The sequence below is a fragment of the Erpetoichthys calabaricus genome, chromosome 12 (genome assembly GCF_900747795.2).
Source record: "Erpetoichthys calabaricus chromosome 12, fErpCal1.3, whole genome shotgun sequence".
NCBI classification, from domain to species: Eukaryota; Metazoa; Chordata; class Cladistia; order Polypteriformes; family Polypteridae; genus Erpetoichthys; species Erpetoichthys calabaricus.
The window spans coordinates 104,781,046-104,801,504 of NC_041405.2; the positions used below are offsets into that span (position 1 = coordinate 104,781,046).

The 20,459-nt window shown below is 36.4% G+C and overlaps 1 protein-coding gene across 1 annotated transcript in view; it reads right to left on the bottom strand.

Moving 5' to 3' along the window:
* brwd3 (bromodomain and WD repeat domain containing 3) overlaps positions 1-20,459 on the bottom strand; it is a 183,440-nt gene that overhangs the window by 109,412 nt on the left and 53,569 nt on the right. Inside the window, 3 exon segments of the mRNA XM_051934489.1 lie at positions 7,179-7,362; positions 9,666-9,830; positions 10,178-10,403. Of these exon segments, the coding sequence (XP_051790449.1) occupies positions 7,179-7,362; positions 9,666-9,830; positions 10,178-10,403 (575 nt within the window).

The window sequence follows — 20,459 nt, forward strand, 5'->3', positions numbered from 1 at the left end:
GCATTCAATGTGTGTGAATCACTATGTAATTAAAACATGCTTTTTCTTTTGTAGACAGGAGTGCACAGGCACTTAACTCCATACAGAATACATTACATTCATGACATTACAGCTCTTTGAACATTTTAGAATACTAAGAGGTATACTTGGTATCATTTTCATGATGAAATGCAGTATGTATTAAACATGGGGGGCACAGTAGCGCAGTAGTAGTGATGAGCTGGCTTGTTATTGCCTCCCACAAGATGCTCGCTGTGGCACACACAACCCTTGATGAAATAATTTATTGCAACTGTAACATCTCTGTCAAACGTACCAACCCCCAATTCCTGTCCTTCCGTTTTCTTTCTCCACATAACCAATCGCCACAATATAAGCTCTGTAATAAATGTCAAACCAGCTGTAAGTTTAGAACGCTGATTCTCCAAAACTTGTAAGGAGCATTGAAAAATCTTCGTAACACATGTTTAATTATTCCACCCATCTATCCATCCAGGGTCACACCAGTCCCAATAAGCATACAATGCGAGACAGGAACAATCCCTGGACGGGGCGCCAGCTCATTGATACCACTATGCCACCACGCCCCCACATGTTTAATTATTAACAATATACATTTAAACAAGGTTAATTTATCTATATAATGTAATATGCATACTTTAATGAATTTCACCTGAAAAATATCAAGTATAAATCCTCCATAAATTTATTTTTCTATAAAATAACAATATGATAAAACAATGAAAAATATACAGTATGAAAGCATAAGTACACTATACATATACATATTGTGCAGATAGTGCAAATGGTTCATAAAGTGGCTCAGGTTATACAATATTACAGCTGTAGTGCAACTTTACAGTGAGGTAATTGTAAGTACAAACAGTTCTATCTGGAGTGTTTGATGGACCGATTGAGTGCGTTTATCGCTCTTGGGATGAAGCTGTTTCTGAGTCTCGAGGTCCAAGCAGGAAATGCTTTGAAGTGTTTGCCGTATGGGAGAAGTTCAAATACTTTGTGCATGGCTGAGTGGAATCCATGCAGATGCTGGTGGCTTTCCTTATGCAGCATGTGCTATAAATAGCCTCCAGGGCTTTTGACACAACTCGGCGTAGAGCTTTCCTATCAGCTCTCGTAGAGCTCTGATTCCACACTCAGATACAATGGGTGAAAAGAACTGTGCACTGACAGTAACAAAGCTAAAGCAGCTGTGGTATTTGGAATAGCTTGGTAATTCCATGCACCATTATATTGTTTACAGGTTGATTATAATCAGGTGCCTTAAATTTATAAACGCTATGCAGTTAATTTTGGTGTATTTGATAAAGCCCGCGTCATGGATGTGAACCTAAAAAATAAAAGGGAAATCACACAGTAACAGTAGCAATGCTTGGAGGCTGGGTGCCGGCAGTTTGCAAAAGCAAGCAGAAACTTATGTACACAATGGGTTGTGCTGCTATGAGAATGTGCGTGGTTTACACCAAGTTTAGTTTTTATACATCGCAATGTGAGTGAAGAAACGGGCTTATAAACCGTTTATACATGAGGCCCCTGGTCTGTAAATAACAAAATGGTGACTAAAGTGTGCCACCATTAATTTTTTTTCTTTAGCAGAATACCAAAAACAAACATAAAAAAAATGGAACGAGTAAGGGCACTATTATAATTTTTAGATTATGAATATTGATTTAATTTCCGCAAACAATGATGGAAAACTATCTAGTCTATATTATATTACCATAAACATCTCTTTACTAAACATTCTTTACTGTACCATATCGAAGTACACTATGTTAATATCTCCTGTCCTTGGTATGTTATTAAAGGCAACTCATACAATTTTACATATTTAAACACTTCCTTTTTTTTATTTTAAAAGCAAAAAATACTAATTAATTATTAATTAAACCAGCTTGGGGCTAGGTTGGTGGGGATGGTCTTGGGGGTTAAAGAAACATGCATGGTTTTTGGAAGACACACAAGCTTTTTATTTTAAACATCAAAAATTACTTGCTAATAAAGTCAGTGTAAACAGTAACAATGAATAAACGTCCAATATAGCCAGTAAATAAAACTACAGAAGTCAGAAAAATACTGAATCATTAATTTCATCAGATTGGCAGCCATGAGTTACTTTTTAAATATAAAATATGAAAAATTCTGAATGCATGCTCACTCAATGTACAAGTAAAGGCCTTTAAGGCCATGTGCTGCTTATGGTGCTTCTATCCTCTTTATCTTATTTCTACAAGAGTGACTTTTTGCTTTTGCAAATCAGTCCAGTTGCATAGTTAGAAAAATTAACCTCATGATTTCATGCAGAAATGAGAGAAAAAAAAATGTGGACATAATAGGAGCCAATAGTGACCAATGCTGTACAATGGCACATGATGTGAAAAACATTAATGGAAAAAGGATAAAAAACAAAAAATCATTATGTTATATGTCCCATAATCTATATCAGCATTCCAGATATATACGCGTATGCTCAAAACATGCAGAAAGCATGTTTTTTTTTTTTGCTAAAATATTGTGAAATACTTTATAATAATGCATTGATAATTTCTAAACAGAAAACCTAAAGAATCATGAGAATTACTTTTTGAAGTGAAGACAGGAGTCCTGTCCAACAAACAAGGGAGACCGGTTCATCTTCAATTCAAAAAGTCACTCCCATGAAGCTTTTGGCTTCTTGTTTGTGATATTTGAAGATAATACCTGAAGTAACTATTTGACAATATTTTAACAAAAAAAAATATATGCAATACACATTTTGTTCATTTAGAAATACTGTATTTTACATGCATAAAAAATAGATGACAAGTCCCAATGAATACATACTTTAAGTCATTAAAGATACAATGGCAATACAGTATAGGCAATACTGGGCTGGACTTGTGACCAACGAACGCAGGTGGGAGGGAGGCAAGTCTTCAATTCAAATGCTCAATTTCATCTGAAGGTGTTCTACATTAATCCAAGAGAGCATTTTCCCCCCCGAAGTGACGATGGATGTTTGGGATGCTGTAAGTATATACCTGGATGATCTGATACATGGACTATGTCTATATATGAGTAATGATATAAGTAACGGAAGTTTTTTTTTTCGTTTTTTTGTTACTGTTTGCTTTTGTCCAACACTGACCACTACAGAAGCCTATCAGAAACTTTGTTCTCTATTCTGCATGAAAACATTAGATTAAAGTTTTAAATTGACCATCACTTACCCAATGTAGTTTATAGTAACAAAAATTATTTTTGGATGGAGTATTCTTTAAAACACTCCTTCAGACCCTTAACAACACATACATCATTTCCTCAAGAGGTTTTTTTTTTTTTTTTGTAATTGTGATACCTTACATTTACTAAGAATGACAGCGATCAGCCACAATAGATCTCGTCAGTTAGGTCAATTTTGTTAGTAAGTCAGGTGACTTCAGCTTGTATTTACTGCGAAACAATTAAAAGCTTTATACTTTTTTTTTCTCAACAAAATGAGACTAAGGAATGATATTAACCTTAAAAAGTTTATTAATTATTCCATACTATAATAAAAAAAGCTTTACACATTACTGTTCTTGTGTATACTTTTCACCGTTCTCTTTTTCTTTGAATAAATTTTAGAACAACCAAAATTAATGAACAGTATTTTCATTACATTACAATTGTAAAATAACTGTTGGTTGGTGCTACAGACTTTTCTTTATACTATTCAAAGTAGTAATGAACAAGGTTTATAAGTGGGGGAGAGGAGGCTGGGCATGGCCCAAATCCCAAGGCTAAACACTGTTAGGAAGAAATAATGCATGCTGTAGGTATCTTATTACTCAGCTGGCTTGAGGGTGCCTGGCAATTCAATAATAGGAATTGGAAACCTTTGATAATAAAAGATGTCTCGCCTACCCAGTTCTGCCTGTTAATTTTACACCATGATCCTCAACAGGGCATAATAGTGACACACAAGACAATGATTGAAGTTACTTAGCCACAATTAAATAATCCTACTATAATCAAATCATGTATTATAATCCTTATTTCTTACTAGCTGTGTTACTCAGCTTTGCTTAGGAAATTTTCATTATCAAAGCCAAAAATTTGTACTGCCTCAGTACACAGTGGATTTAAATAAATGCCTTACCAAAAAAAGTTACTAATTCCTTTTACTCACTGAAAATGGATTTACTTACTATGATTTTTTTAGACTGACATCTTTATTGCCCATATATCAATTTAACTGATTACCAATACATATTGTACTAACATAGCTGGTGTGTTAAGTTTTAGGTTTTCCTGGAAAAAAAACTCAATGAAAAAAAACTAACATATGATGTTCTCAAATGAATCCTATTGTAATTTTATAATAAAACAAGTTAAGACTTTTTAAAATGATCCCAAAGCACAAGTATATCTGGTCCTTTGTCACCTTCTCAAGTGTACACTGCAGATGCTCTGAGCAGAAGTATGTAATTGTTGATACTTATATAACATAGTTCATGTTATCTTAAATATAAAAAATAAACTTTACTGGCAACAAAGCTGTTATATTATGTACTCGCATCTGATGATTATATGAAGTAAGATATATTTTAGGGGATTACTGAATGAATAAATGAATTAGTGCTCGCGTATATCCTGAAGGAGGAATCAATTAATGAAATATATTAAATTGAAATGTATTTATCTGTGCATAATATGTAGCATTTAATGCAGATTATTATTGTTATATATATAGAACCAGGAGTGTGGCTGCCATTGGATTATCCAGCTTTATTTTTGTCTTTTAAACTCTATGAGTTTAATTTTGAAATTGGTATGGTATATTTGATGGCTGAAACAGAATTACTGCTGTACAGGCTACTATAACATTTAAATTTATATATCTTCCAGACTCCCACAAGAAAAGAAAGTAGGCTAAAAAAAAAAAAAAAAAGATGTGACCATTGCAAAAGTAGCATCATTTGAATGCTTTTTAATAAATGTAGCAAATAAAAAAGTCTTTATATTGAAAATTTTTGCTGACATTTAATTCATAATTGTCCCAATTAAAAACCTGTTTGGGAACCAACAGATCTTGCTTTTGCTCATGAGCTGAGCCAAATGACTTGATACACGGAAAACATAAGCCTGCCCTTCAAAAGTGTAAGCATTCTTTCTTAATTCTATAGTTTCACACACACACACACACACACGCACACACACGCACACACACGCACACACACGCACACACAGATTCTAATTACAACACATTCAGCAGCTCCTAACCAAATGCGTTTCTCAAACATTGTAAAGGGCCTCCAATGACCACATAATAGTAGTAATACCTAGTGTCAAAAAAAATAAATACAAAACTTATTTTCATTACAATTCTGTGTAAAAGTAAGTACATCTGCTTTGTAAGGATGTACAACACGAAGATTTCTTTAATGGACACGAAGAAATTACTACTCATTTGACAGGTCCAAGGTGGCATTTTGGGAAGCTTATTTGCATATGAAGTGTGACCCGTTTGAGAGCCAAAGTAACATGCAGGCTCTTTCCAGTTAAGTTTTGGGAGAAGGAGCTGTTAGTCTGAAAATATGCTATTGAGCCGAGGACAAACACAGCAGGGATGCATGCATTTACTGACAAAAATTGTCTTATCAAGCAATCACTGTAATACTGAGGCAAGTTTCTAAGCTTTAGAAAGTCAAAACTCTGATGTTTCGAAAGCTGAAGGATGAGGCATTTTAAAAATCACACTGAATAAAGATCTGCACTGCACATCATTTTGAGAAGAAAACAAAAGTTATAATTATTGGCAAATGTTTATCTGAAAAGTCTCTAAGTGAAACTGCCCTATAAAGCAATCTCTGAGGCATAAAGAGACAAATGTGTAACCATTTCAATGCAAAACTTCTGCTGGTTTTTCACTGGATAAACATACGACCTTTGAAACAAAGGCAATCTTTTGTGGCACTTCAAAACTGGGAATGACGTTACAGCCTAGGTGATCGCTTTCCAGTAAAATATTCAGAAAACCAATATGAACACCTCCAGGAAAATGTTTGTTGCACTTTTGCAATACAGACAAGTACTGAACAAATATGCCCCACTTTAGCTGATCTACCCTATTAAACTTTAGTTTCAAATTGTTTTTTTTTCTTTTTAATTTCACAAGGTGTGGGAAGAGACTTTTGCTCACTTTGCCTTTAAATCACTGTTATCAATACCAGTTGATTAACACATTATGCTGTATTTTGTGCATCCAAACACCATAGTAACATGTCCACAGATAGAAGCTGGACAGTACTATGTGAACGACTGATTTAATGAAACACAAATAGACAGATATGCTATTAAACTGTATAAAATACAGCTTACGCTTACTGTTGATGCATTATGCAACCATCTTTGAATTTTGAGGTCGGGGTTGGTGAAGCCATCCCAATCTTTTGAGTAGGAAATCTGACTTTTGGGGGCATTCCAGTCGAAATTTCCTACTGGGAACTCAAATTCCAACTTCTCTTTTCAGATGGAATTTCGCATTAGCTAAAATGAAAACTAGGAGTAGGCTAAGCAGAGGCCATTTTGATGGTGGGGGAAAATGTAGAAAATCATAGAATACATCATTTTAACAGGAAAATTGGGAACTTTAGCTATACCAGCAAATGGAATTAACAATTAATTGTCTTTCTTGCAGGAAGTTCACTACACTCACAGCCACAAGAAATGGTAAACACTTAAAACACATCTTCTTTCAGCTTTGCCAAACTTTATTTCTTTCGCTATGCTTCTGCGGATGGCCTTTATTTCCATAAACCTGCACATCCCATTTCTCAGTGAGTGTTGTGGCAAAACTGAAGATGCGGTGTGTTAGAATGTCCCATTCACAAGAGCATTATAAATGGCAAATATCGATAAAGAATGCACATGTCAGGATCATTTTGTTCATTCTACAAGGTCATTAAATTTCAATTTAATCCACCAAGTAATTTGAGATTTTGTGGTGTTTAGTTTTATTATTGCGAGGGGCTTTTTAACAACTTTTGCTTTACCACTTGATTTATAGCTAAACAGGAAATAGTGTTTTTGTTGATGAGTGAGAGTGAGTCAACCTTGCATTTTACATGTGTGCATTAAGAATTATTTAGTTAACAGATTTCATATTTCTTTCAGTTATTGCATATTTTAAATCATACCTGCTAATATTAGGGTGAAGCTCATTGACAACAACCCGACGACTCCATGCAATAAGATCTCTTTCAGTGGCCATCTGACTTCGAGGTGCATTCTGGTGCATTTGACGGACTCCTTCAATCTGCCCATTGCGTCGTAAACCAATGTTAGGTGGAGATCCCATCTCTGCGCTAAGACCTGAACCATCTGAAAAATAAAGGCGCACTGTAAGAGATAATGTACAACACCTATAGATTTTAAAATAATAATTTCAGCTTAAACACTCAAAATGACATGCATAACATTTTAAACTGATAATATACTTTCCACAGACATTTACAATGGACATTGCAGTTGTTTATTAATCACATCCCCAAATTGGAATCATAATATGAATATGTGCAACGTCACAGTCACAAAAGCTACAACATTGGCATTTGTAACAATCACTAAACAATATGGCAGCAATTAACTCAGTAACAAGGAGATGTGTCCTGTACTAAAAGTTTGGTAAAGATGATAATAAAGTTTGTATTTAAAATAGTATAGAAGGTATTGAAAAGTGAAACTAAATATTCCCATATTTATAGGCATACACTAATGCCTACATTTCTTTCTAACAATCAACATATTAGCTGCAACACATAAACCTAAGGCTTGGAAATCACAAGAAGAAAAGTGGTTTAAACACAAATATGTTCAATGTTATTCCTGAAGCAACTATGTTGTGTTTAAAAGAGTAAAAGTGAAAATAACAATGAAAACTTTTTGATACTGATGTTTATGCACTTTCACCTAATTGTCCTGTCACCAAAGAAGAATGATTTTCACTACATTAAAAATTGTCATATCCCCAAAAAAAAAAAAATCTAAAAACAGCACTATCTAGCAAATAAAGCTACAAACATCAAATATTTTTTAATAAAAATAAATAAATAAATAAGGCCACAGATTTGTCCATTCATCCACTTTACTACTATTGTGCCCAAATAAGATGGATGGAGTCAAAGCCAACTGCTGTAACACCATTCTCAGAAAAAATGGCATTCTTCTATCCATCCATCCATCCATCCATTTTCCAACCCGCTGAATCCGAACACAGGGTCACGGGGGTCTGCTGGAGCCAATCCCAGCCAACACAGGGCACAAGGCAGGAATCAATCCCGGGCAGGGTGCCAACCCACCGCAGGACACACACAAACACACCCACACACCAAGCACACACTAGGGCCAATTTAGAATCGCCAATCCACCTAACCTGCATGTCTTTGGATTGTGGGAGGAAACCGGAGCGCCCGGAGGAAACCCACGCAGACACGGGGAGAACATGCAAACTCCACGCAGGGAGGACCCGGGTCTCCAGGTCACCCAACTGCGAGGCAGCAGCGCTACCCACTGTGCCACCGTGCCGCCCTTTTTTTTTTTTTTTTTTTTTTTTTTTGCACAAGTTCAGTCGCCCCAAGCCGATCTTGTAGTGGCCCCCTTCAAGCCATTACAAATCAAAGATGTGTTCCAGGGGGTCCGACTGCTTCTTTATTTGTATTTCTCAAGCTGCACCCAGTGGTTCATGCATTTTAAACATTCAAACCCCAAAGTGTGTGTGACCCTTAGCAAAGCCAGCCTTGGGCCGTGCAGACCCCCGATGCTTCTACTGCACAGTAAGCAGGTTCTTCACCAGTCTCCCCTACGTCTTTAACCAGCAGTTACCCAAAGGAGTTCAGCCAGAACTCCTTTGGGCATTCTTCTATTAAATATCAAGTGGCAAGATAAGCAGGCAGTGGTGGCGACACAAGTCAATAAATGCAGGTGTTCAAAAACAAGAAAACATACAAATGGCATTAAAAGTGAGATCCAGAACTACAGAAAAAATGTAAGGCAATCAAATGTTAAATTTCAAATCATTCAGACAAAGTGATCTAAAAATGCGATTGGTTGAATAAGAGACCAAGAATGAACACTGCTAATGCATAGATTTTGCAAATGGAGGGGCAATCGTCACCCAAAAGCTATGTCAACTCTCAGATGTTACCAGTTTGCAGTGAATGCTGAAATGACCAGAATTCATCATTCAAATTTTAAGAAGGTCCACCGGACTCATTAGACTTGGGGAGAGCTGAACTAGTTAAATATTAAATTCTACTCAAAACAAATAATCTTCAATGTTCAAATACTACTCTAGTTAATGCTAATGTGCTTCTGTTTTTATGATTTATTTGGGTTGCACTGCATACAGTGGTTACAATGCATTGGTTTAAGAGTAGTTCAAAATGTAACAATGCTATTCTGGAAACATTTATTTGGCCTTGATAGCCTACAGATCGTAAAACTAGTGTGTCTTTCATATGAATACAAAGTTCTTTTAAGAAATTAGTTATACAGCAGTAAAATTCTAGGGACCAGAAAACTAATTTAAATAAATGACAGTAGTGTTAATTGAGACACACTCATATCAAAGTATTTTTATCATAAATAATTGCTTCTTCAGTCCAGCTGTTAGACTTGGCCCTTACTTTCAGGATGGTCATTCTGGGAGTCAAACCCATTATGCCTGCCCTCTTCATGTTGTTGCTGGTCATGTTCTCTTTGTAGCTGCCTTATCAATCCATCTAAAGGGCTCTCCTCTGGTTCTCCAGCAGTTTCTTGCCCAATCACACGTTCCACAATCTCCCCATCACCTATAGACAAAGATTTCAGTGTAAGAACTGCAGAATTATTTCACTTGTTGGTTTAATTAGGCAGAACAGCAAACAATAATGATAATTCATTACATTTATATAGCGCTTTTCTCAGTACTCAAAGTGCTCAAACGATAAAAGTCGAGTATAATAAAGTTCTTCACCTTGCAGTATTACCCCTGTTATTCAAACAACAAAAATTCACCCGAGCAGTGCAAAAAATTTAATTTTTAATAAGTTTTATCTTCATAAACAAAGCTCACACAAGACTTTGCTCAATAATAGCACATATAATATTGAGTAACAAAAAAAAATCACTTTAAAGATAATCTAAAGGCATATAATACCATTGGCCACATAGCCAAGTTGAGGGATAAGCTGTTCATCTTTACAGTTCTCCCTCCCAGGAACAAGCCTTTGGTAGCGTGTTGGATGAGGATTCCCATCAACATCCACAAGAAAAGGTGGCGGCATGAGGTGAGGAGCTTGCTGCGTTTGCTCATCCAGGACATAGTTATTAGAATCACGGATAAGTGGACGAAAATCAGTATGGAAAAACATTTGATCAGGAATCTGAAGAACAGGAAAAAGTATATAAATAATTTAGTAGAATTACTCAAGTTAACCGCACAATAAAAATTTCAAATTATGCTAACTGTAAGGTGTACAACATAAAAAGAACATACAATTTATTTTGAAAAACCTTCAAACTAATTTGGTCTGCTCAAATGCCTGAAACATAACACAATCTGCAAAATTCTATTAACACATGAATTTGGATGGAAGCTTGCAGCATTGTAAAAGGATCCATATTTTACAATACTTAATGTTAACATTTATGCTTTTGGAAGTAACTCCATAGACTTCATTATCTCACATTCTGCAAGTCACTTTCATCAGTATAGTCTTTAGAAAGGAACAATGTACTAGTTTAACAGAGTCACATTTTGTATGTATACAAATTATGACAAAAGGCTGAGGGGGGGAAAAAAAAAAAAAAACAAACAACTAAGGTGAGTGTTTATTTTAATATATATATATTATATATATATATATATATATATATATATATATTTATTCACGGCATTCGTAGTCTGTGTCACAATCTGATTGTATGGGTGGTTACCTACCAGGTAACGCTTGTGGTTGGCCAGCAATCTGCTAACATCCGCCACGGTGCTCTCGGTTTGTGAGGAGCAGATCATAGAATGGTTGAAATAGTTTACTGTCAAATAAATGCAAAGAGTACGCGACACGTGTTTCGCTCTCATTCTGGGCTCATCAGGCGTACACACTCCACTGCACTCCCTCTCGGGAATCGAACCTCGGACGTCAGCGCCAGACACACACACACACACATATATATATATTCAGCCATATGAAAAAGTTGGGAACCCCTTTCAGTCTGCATAATAATTTACTCTACTTTCAACAACAAAGATAACAGTGGTATGCCTTTCATTTCCTAGGAACATTGAGTACTGGGGTGTTTTCCGAACAAAGCTTTTTAGTGAAGCAGTATTTAGTTGCATGAAATTAAATTAAGTATGAAAAACTGGCTGTGCAAAAATTTGAATACCCTTGTAATTTTACTGATTTGAATGCATGTAACTGCTCAATAATGATTACTTGCAACACCAAATTGGTTGGATTGGCTTGTTAAAGCTTGAACTTCATAGACAGGTGTGTCCAATCATGAGAACAGGTATTTAAGGTGGTCAATTGTAAGTTGTGCTTCCCTTTGACTCTCCTCTGAAGAGTGACAGCATGGGATCCTCAAAGCAACTCTCAGAAGATCTGAAAACAAAGATTATTCAGTATCATGGTTTAGGGGAAGGCTACAAAAAGCTCTCTCAGAGGTTTAAACTGTCAGTTTCAACTGTAAGAAATGTAATCAGGAAATGGAAAGCCACAGGCACAGTTGCTGTTAAACCCAGGTCCGGCAGGCCAAGAAAAATATAGGAGTGGCATCTGCGCAGAATTGTGAGAATGGTTACAGACAACCCACAGATCACTTCCAAAGACCTGCAAGAACATCTTGCTGCAGATGGTGTAACTGTACATCGTTCTACAATTCAGCGCAATTTGCATGAAGAACATCTGTATGGCAGGGTGATGAGAAAGAAGCCCTTTCTGTACTCACACCACAAACAGAGTCGCTTGTTGCATGCAAATGCTCATTTAGACAAGCCAGATTGATTCTGGAACAAAGTGCTTTGGATTGATGAGACAAAAATTGAGTTATTTGGTCATAACAAAAAACACTTTGCATGGTGGAAGAACAACACTGCATTCCAAGAAAAACACCTGCTACCTACTGTCAAATCTGGTGGAGGTTCCATCATGCTGTGAGGCTGTGTGGCTAGTTCAGGGACTGGGGCCCTTGTTAAAGCTGAGGGTCAGATGACTTCAACCCAATAGCAACAAATTCTTCAGGATACTGGTCAAGCATCAGTCACAAAGTTGAAGGTACGCAGGGGTTGGATATTCCAACAAGACAATGACCCAAAACACAGTTGGAAATCTACAAAGGCATTCGGGCAGAGGGAGAAGTACAATGTTCTGGAATGGCCATCACAGTCCCCTGACTTGAATATCATCGAAAATCTATAGGATGATTTGAAGCAGGCTGTCCATGCTCGGCAGCCATCAAATTTAACTGAAATTGAGAGATTTTATATGGAGGAATGGTCAAAAATACCTCCATTCAGAATCCAGACACTCAAAGACTATAGGAGGCGTCTAGAGGCTGTAATATTTGCAAAAGGAGGCTTAACTAAGTATTGACGTAATATCTCTGTTGGGGTGCCCAAATTTATGCACCTGTCTAATTTTGCTATGATGCATATTGCATAAGCGCTATATAAATGCAAAGAATTATTATTATTATCTGTTAATCCAATAAACTTAATGTCACTGCTGAAATACTACTGTTTCCATAAGGCATGTCATATTAAAAGGAAGTTGCTACATTGAAAGCTTAGCCAATGATAAACAAAAATATAAAGAATTAAGAAGGGTTCCCAAACTTTTTCATATGACTGTGTTTATATTATAATATTATATTATATATATACACACATACTAATCAATAAAAGGCAAAGCCCTCACTGACTGACTGACTACTAATTCTCCAACTTCCCGTGTAGGTGGAAGGCTGAAATTTGGCAGGCTCATTCCTTACAGCTTACTTACAAAAGTTAGGCAGGTTTCATTTTGAAATTCTACGCGTAATGGTCATAACTGGAACCTGTTTTTTGTCCATATACTCTAATGGAGGAGGCGGAGTCACGTATCGCGTCATCACGCCTCCTACGTAATCACGTGAACTGAAAACAAGGAAGAGATTCACAGCACGAGTCAAACGCGGGAACGAAGGTAAATGACGTTAATTTTTGAGTGTCTTAATACTGTGTAAGCATACATATTAACACATGTGCAATTAAACGTGTGCATTTACGGGGTGATTTCTCAGGCTTAAAAGCTCACCTTTTATTAAAAAGGTAAATGCAAACTGTTTTCATTCTGAAGGGCACAAACCACGTTAGATTTCAGACGTTAAACGCGCAAAAATGTCGGTACACCAGATAAATAAGCACAACATATTATCAGTTGTACTGTATGCTTACAATACATATAGAAATGTGTTAATCGTTAACTAATATTATGGGATGGTGTTTTTCGACTTGCGCCTTGATTTAAACGATTGCATTTCTTGGTGGGTTTGCGTGGCTTATTGTCAATATCTTTACACCTCTTTTTAAGACTTAATTTAAAAAGGTTTTCTTTTCTTCTTAATTAAAATTTAAAAGCAATACTTCACCGCTGTGAAGCCCCTCTAGCGCTGACGTCCGAGGTTCGATTACCGTAAGCGAGTGCAGTGAGTGTGTACGCCTGATGAGCCAAGAATAAGGGGGAAAGACGTGTCGCGTACTCTTTGCATTATTTGACAGTAAACTATTTTCAACCATTCTATGATCTGCTTCTCACAACTGAAGGCACTGTGGCTGATGTTGCCTCACTTGCTGGCCAACCATAAGCGTTACCTGGTAGGTAACCAGCCACTCACTTCACTCCCTTACGGGAATCGAACCTCGGACGTCAGCGCTACAGGCGAAGCCCCTAAAATTGCGCCACGGCGTGTGGTTCGTTTATTTGACAACATGTAGATCGGGGTAATTACATTCACGGCATTCGTAGTCTGATTCACAATCTGATTGTATGGGTGGTTACCTACCAGGTAACGCTTATAGTTGGCCAGCAAGTCAGCTCGAAGTGATCACTCGAGTGAAGGCAGCTTCACAAAAAAACAGATCCTTAACAAACTGTTATTAGTATATTTTCCCTCAATTTAAAAAGGTTTTCTTTTCTTCTTAATAAAAATTTAAAAGCGGTACTTCGCCGGTGTGAAGCGCATGGATTTGACCGACTGACACATACAGACATATTCATGAGTGCAGGTACTTCGGAAAGAAAGCACCGTGTAAACCTAAAGTTTAAATTAAGTTCATAGACCTACAAAAGGTTGCCATTGATTTGAGGCAAGATTGCTTTTCTCCTGTACAACTATACGTTGCATTCTCAAGAGTGTGCTTGCACGGCTTCGGATATAGATATAGAGATAGATAGATAGATAGATATATATATATATATAGATAGATAGATATATATATAGATAGATAGATATATGTAAGCTTATAAGTACTGCCTTACTTCTCTTTAAGAAAGGAAGATGTAATGATACTTGATTTAAACGAGTCCATGTCTTGCTGGGTTTGCTTAGCTTATTGTCAATATCTTTACACCTTTTTTTAAGACTTATTGACTGAAACGGGCTTTCACGAAAAAAGTTAGGGCTTTGCTACAGGATACACCCTCCACAAGTTAAGCAAGTAAAAATAAAATATATATTTCTGTTTTATTTAAACCTTTTAAGTTCGTATGCATAGCCCCATTTGGCTGTTTTAGTTTGTTTTTTTTCTTTCTTCAGTAATATTTAATCTCCTTAAAGAAAAAGAACATATGCATTTTACTTTTTTTGTATCTCTTTAGTAATATTTTAGTGTAAAAGGATAACCAGTATTTAAACCTTTTATGTTACTTTATAAATTTATTTTACACAATGTTGAAAAATTAATAAGAAAGCTACATATTTTGGCAGCTGCTGCTTTCATTTTCAATGAAATGAAAAAAGCTCTCCAAGAGAAAACGTCAATGAAGAAGAAACAGTTTGCACTATCTAAAAAGGAGAAACCCTCATTTATAAAGGTTTGCTGCAAATGACTTAACTGAAAATAAATGAATAGTTCCTATGTGTATAATACATATTTATCTATTTGACTTATGCCTTTATTCCAGCAACTTGCAACATCTGAGGTACAATTTGTTACATTACTTTTGTTTTTTGCAGCACAGGCAGGTGAAGTGACTTCCTCAGGGTCACACAGTGGTGTCAGTACCAGGATTTGAACTGACAAGCTCTGGGTTTACTGAAATATTACTGAAGAAAGAAAAAAAACGAAAACGGGCAAATAGGGCTATGCATACAAATGTCCATCCATCCATTATTCAACCCGCTATATCCTAAATACAGGAGCCAATAAGTAGATATGTATATATACAGATATATATATATATATATATATATATATATATATATATATATATATATATATATAAATTTGTATATGTATTAATATATATGTATATGTGGATGTGTATATGTATATGTAGATAGATATATATAGATATATATATATACGAGCTGTATATACCCGGCGTTGCCCGGGGCAGAAGTAACCTAATCGGTCAAACACTTACATATATACCAAAGTAAACGTAATCGGTCAAACAGTTACATATATAAAAAAACCGAACCTAATCGGACAAACAGCTTCATATATACAGAAGCGAACCTAATCGGACAAACAGCTAATCTATATACATAAGCAAACCTAATTGGTCAAACAGTTACATAAATACAAAAGCAAACGTAATCGATGAAACAGCTTCATATATACAGAAGCGAACCTAATTGGTCAAACAGTTATGCATGTGCAGAATAATTTTACAAAGATTATGCGTGTTAACAATCATTAAAAAGAAAAGATTGAGGAACTCTTCTTCTATATGTGATGAAGCTGGATGAAGCTGACTTGACGAAGACGTAGGTGGCATAGATTGGTTTTTCTAAAACAGAAGAAAAAAATGAGTATCTATTATTATTTTAAATTAGAATGAAAATGAGAACCTTGATTAGAGATAGATTATCCGTATTAAAATATGTGCATGAATAAACTTTTGCTAACTCTCTAGCAAAAGTTTATTCATACAAATTGGCATGGGATGGCTTTGTGAAAAAGTAAAAATTAGATAAAAATAAATTGAGAATGCGTACTTCCATTTGACTGAGATTATGTGTAATGATGAAAAAAAAGTTTAGTATGTTTTTTTTTTCCATACGGGAAGGATGTAAAACCTTACATAGGCACCCTTCAGCCCGTACTGAAGGGTAGTGTCATATTCTTACTGACTAAAAAACACCCTTTTTATTCCACAGCTACCCCAAAAACCACTATTAGGCATTACTTTGGGGTGGCAGTAGTTTAGTTATGAAACAGCTGGGTCCTGAAAAAAATCTGTCTGATTAGTGGCTTCATCACATATAGAAGAACAGTTCCTCAATCTTTTCTTTTTAATGATTGTTAACACGCATAATGTTTGTAAAATCATTCTGCACATGCATAACTGTTTGACCAATTAGGTTCGCTTCTGTATATATGAAGCTGTTTGATCGATTAGGTTTGCTTTTGTATTTATGTAACTGTTTGACCAATTAGGTTTGCTTATGTATATAGATTAGCTGTTTGTCCGATTAGGTTCGGTTTTTTTATATATGTAACTGTTTGACCGATTAGGTTTACTTTGGTATATATGTAAGTGTTTGACCGATTAGGTTACTTCTGCCCCGGGCAACGCCGGGTATATACAGCTCGTATATATATATATATATATATATATATATAGCAAAATACCCGCGCTTCGCAGCGGAGAAGTAGTGTGTTAAAGAGGTTATGAAAAAAAAAGGAAACATTTTAAAAATAACGTAACATGATTGTCAATGTAATTGTGTTGTCATTGTTATAACTGTTGCTGTCTTTTATATATATATATATATATAATATACACACACGGGCGGCACGGTGGCGCAGTGGGTAGCGCTGCTGCCTCGCAGTTGGGAGACCTGGGGACCTGGGTTCGCTTCCCAGGTCCTCCCTGCGTGGAGTTTGCATGTTCTCCCCGTGTCTGCGTGGGTTTCCTCCGGGCGCTCCGGTTTCCTCCCACAGTCCAAAGACATGCAGGTTAGGTGGATTGGCGATTCTAAAATTGGCCCTAGTGTGTGCTTGGTGTGTGGGTGTGTTTGTGTGTGTCCTGTGGTGGGTTGGCACCCTGCCCAGGATTGGTTCCCTGCCTTGTGCCCTGTGTTGGCTGGGATTGGCTCCAGCGGACCCCCGTGACCCTGTGTTCGGATTCAGCGGGTTGGATAATGGATGGATGGATGGATATACACACACACATAAACATTTATATACATATACATATATATACATATCTACATATACACATGTACATATATATACACACACATACGACTTACTGAGTGAAACGGGCTTTCATTGACAATCATGTTACGTTATTTTTAAAATGTTTCCTTTTTTTTTCATAACCTCTTTAACACACTACTTCTCCGCTGCGAAGCGCGGGTATTTTGCTAGTATATATATATATATATATATATATATATATTTATATATATATATATATATATATATATATATATATATATATATATATATATATATATATACATATATATATATATATTTATATATATATATATATATATATATATATATATACACATATACACACATACATGCAGTTTTAATAACACAGAAATCAATATAAACATTAACATCATTATCATATGAGAATATGAAGTAATATATAAGAAGCACATTTCATATAAATATAAATTATTAAACAGTAAAATCTTCTTCTGTAATTTGCTACCGTGGCAATTTGTGTGTCTGTCCAGGATTTTAAATGACCTGTAGCTCGCAAACCGTTGCACCTATACACTTGAAATGTGGTACACATATAGTACGTCACGTCTACTATCTGCTTTATGGGTGATGATTGTTTTAGTCTTTTTATCTTTATTTTATTTTATTGTACAATCAAGTCCTATCTGCGCACAGCAGGGCAGCCGTGGGCGGATGCGTATGGTGTATTCACTCCATGTTATCGTGCATTGCGCTGTCAGTGGTATTTTGATAAAAGAATGTGAACAACATATAAGAAACGTATAAATTATTAAACAGTAAAACATTAACATTTAAGAAGTAAAGTTACATTAAGTACTACTGCTGTGCCTTCGGGTATACCTCATTTTTTGTTTGCCCATTACATGCTTAAATGTATACATTTTTTGGTGCACCTACCCGAGAACACGCGACATATAACCGAGCGTGGTAGAAGCATGGATTTTAAACACGCGTTGAGTTGATGTGCTGGTCTCCCTCGTGAAATAACTGGTAATGTTTGACTAAAATCTACAGCGAGTAAAACGACATTAGCTCCTATTTTTTTTTTACGATCTCTGAGATGTTGCTTTTTTCGGTTCAAGGCTTCATAAGCTCTTTTATGTTGTATGGTGTACTTATCCCAAACCATCATCTTTGAATGTTGCAACACTTTCGCCTTGTATGTAGATCGGGGTAATTACATTCATTGCATTCCTAGTCTGAATCACAATGTGATTGTATGGGTGGTTACCTGGCACTGTAGGGTTGCCACCCGTCCTTTAAAATACGGAATCGTGCCGCGTTTGAGAATGAAATTGCGCGTCCCGTTTTGAATCAATACTGGACGGGATTTATCCCGTATTTTTTTTATCATTTTTTTTTTTAAAGCAGCGTCTCATGCAAATCATCCCACACGCATTTTATGAAGATGCCTCCTTTCCTACTTTTGATTGGGTAATACTTGATGTCATCGTTAGTTTGATTGGTGTTTTTAACTGTCCAGTGAGTAGGGCGTGTCTTTCAACGGAATGAAAAAAAGGCCCACCCGACGACCCACCCATTCCATTTTTATATATATAGATATAGATATATATATATATATATATATATATATATATATATATATATATATATATAGATATATATATATATATAGATATACATAGAGATAGATATATATATAGATAGATATATATAGATATAGATATATATATAGATAGATATATATATAGAAAGATATATATATAGAAAGATATATATATATATAGATATAGATATATATATAGATATATATATAGATGTAGATATATATATAGATAGATATATATATAGATAGATATATATATATAGATATATACATAGATATATTATATATGGTTACATAACCTCTTTAAACACACTACTTCTCCGCCGCGAAGCGCGGGTAATTTGCTAGTATATATATATTATATTATAAATATATATATATATATATATATATATATGTGATATATGGCCGGCCGTTCATCCCGGCCAATACCCCCAGGCCGCCGGGTGGAGCCCTCCCTGCAGCATGGAGGTGCCCCGAAGGCCAGCAGGGAATCCTGGATGATGCAGTTTTTATACCCAGCCCTGCTGGATACCATGGGGGCCGCCAGAGGACGCTACAGGGAGGAACAAGGATTATTTGCCCTACGCCCCAGAAGTACATCCGAGTCACATGGACAAGAAGACTGACGTGCTTCCGGGGTGAAGAAAAAGGATTTTTATCTGACCCGGAAGTGTTCCTAGTCACGTGGACAGAGAGGGTGAAACACTTCCAGATCAAGGACTATAAAAGGATTGTGGGAAATCCCAGACGTCGAGCTGAGCTGGGTGGAAGGGTGGCAACGCGTCTGGGAGTGTGGAGGATTAGTTATTGATTATTGTATATGAGTAGTGTGGAGAGGAGGGTGCTTTGTGCACGTAATTATTATAATAAATTCAATATTTTGGATTTTACCTGGTGTCTGGCATTTGATCAGAGGGTTCAAGGGAGTGATAGCGCCCCCTATCTGTCACAGTGGTGTAGTCGGCAGGATTCTCTAGCGTCTTTTGCAGAGGACCTGTACATAAATTTTCTGTGGTCAGAGAACCCCCAAGAAGGCAGCGTCCGGACACGCAGCAAAAATCGCCAAAACCCCACGTTCACCACATCCGTCATGGGAAATAACAGGGGTAAGCAGAGTGGCAGCGTCAGCAGAGAAGCTCTACTCATCATGGCCGACGCTCAGGATGAGCGTAGGAGCGGCCACACAGATAGGGAGAAGTCTACGGAGGAAAAATGCAACGAGGTATGTGCCGGGGAAATAGTGGATAATATCTTTAAAATAACTCACTTTGTACCTTGCACATACCTCGGAAATCATCATCCGGAGGCTCTGCGGGATGCAGGAGAAGCTCCTACAGACGGTGGTGCGCTCTCGTTCGAGCCGGTGAGAGGGACTAAAGACTTCCACATGTCGGCTGCCGGCGAGGGACATGTGACCCAACCCGAGTATTCTGGGAAGGAGGAGGTCCACGT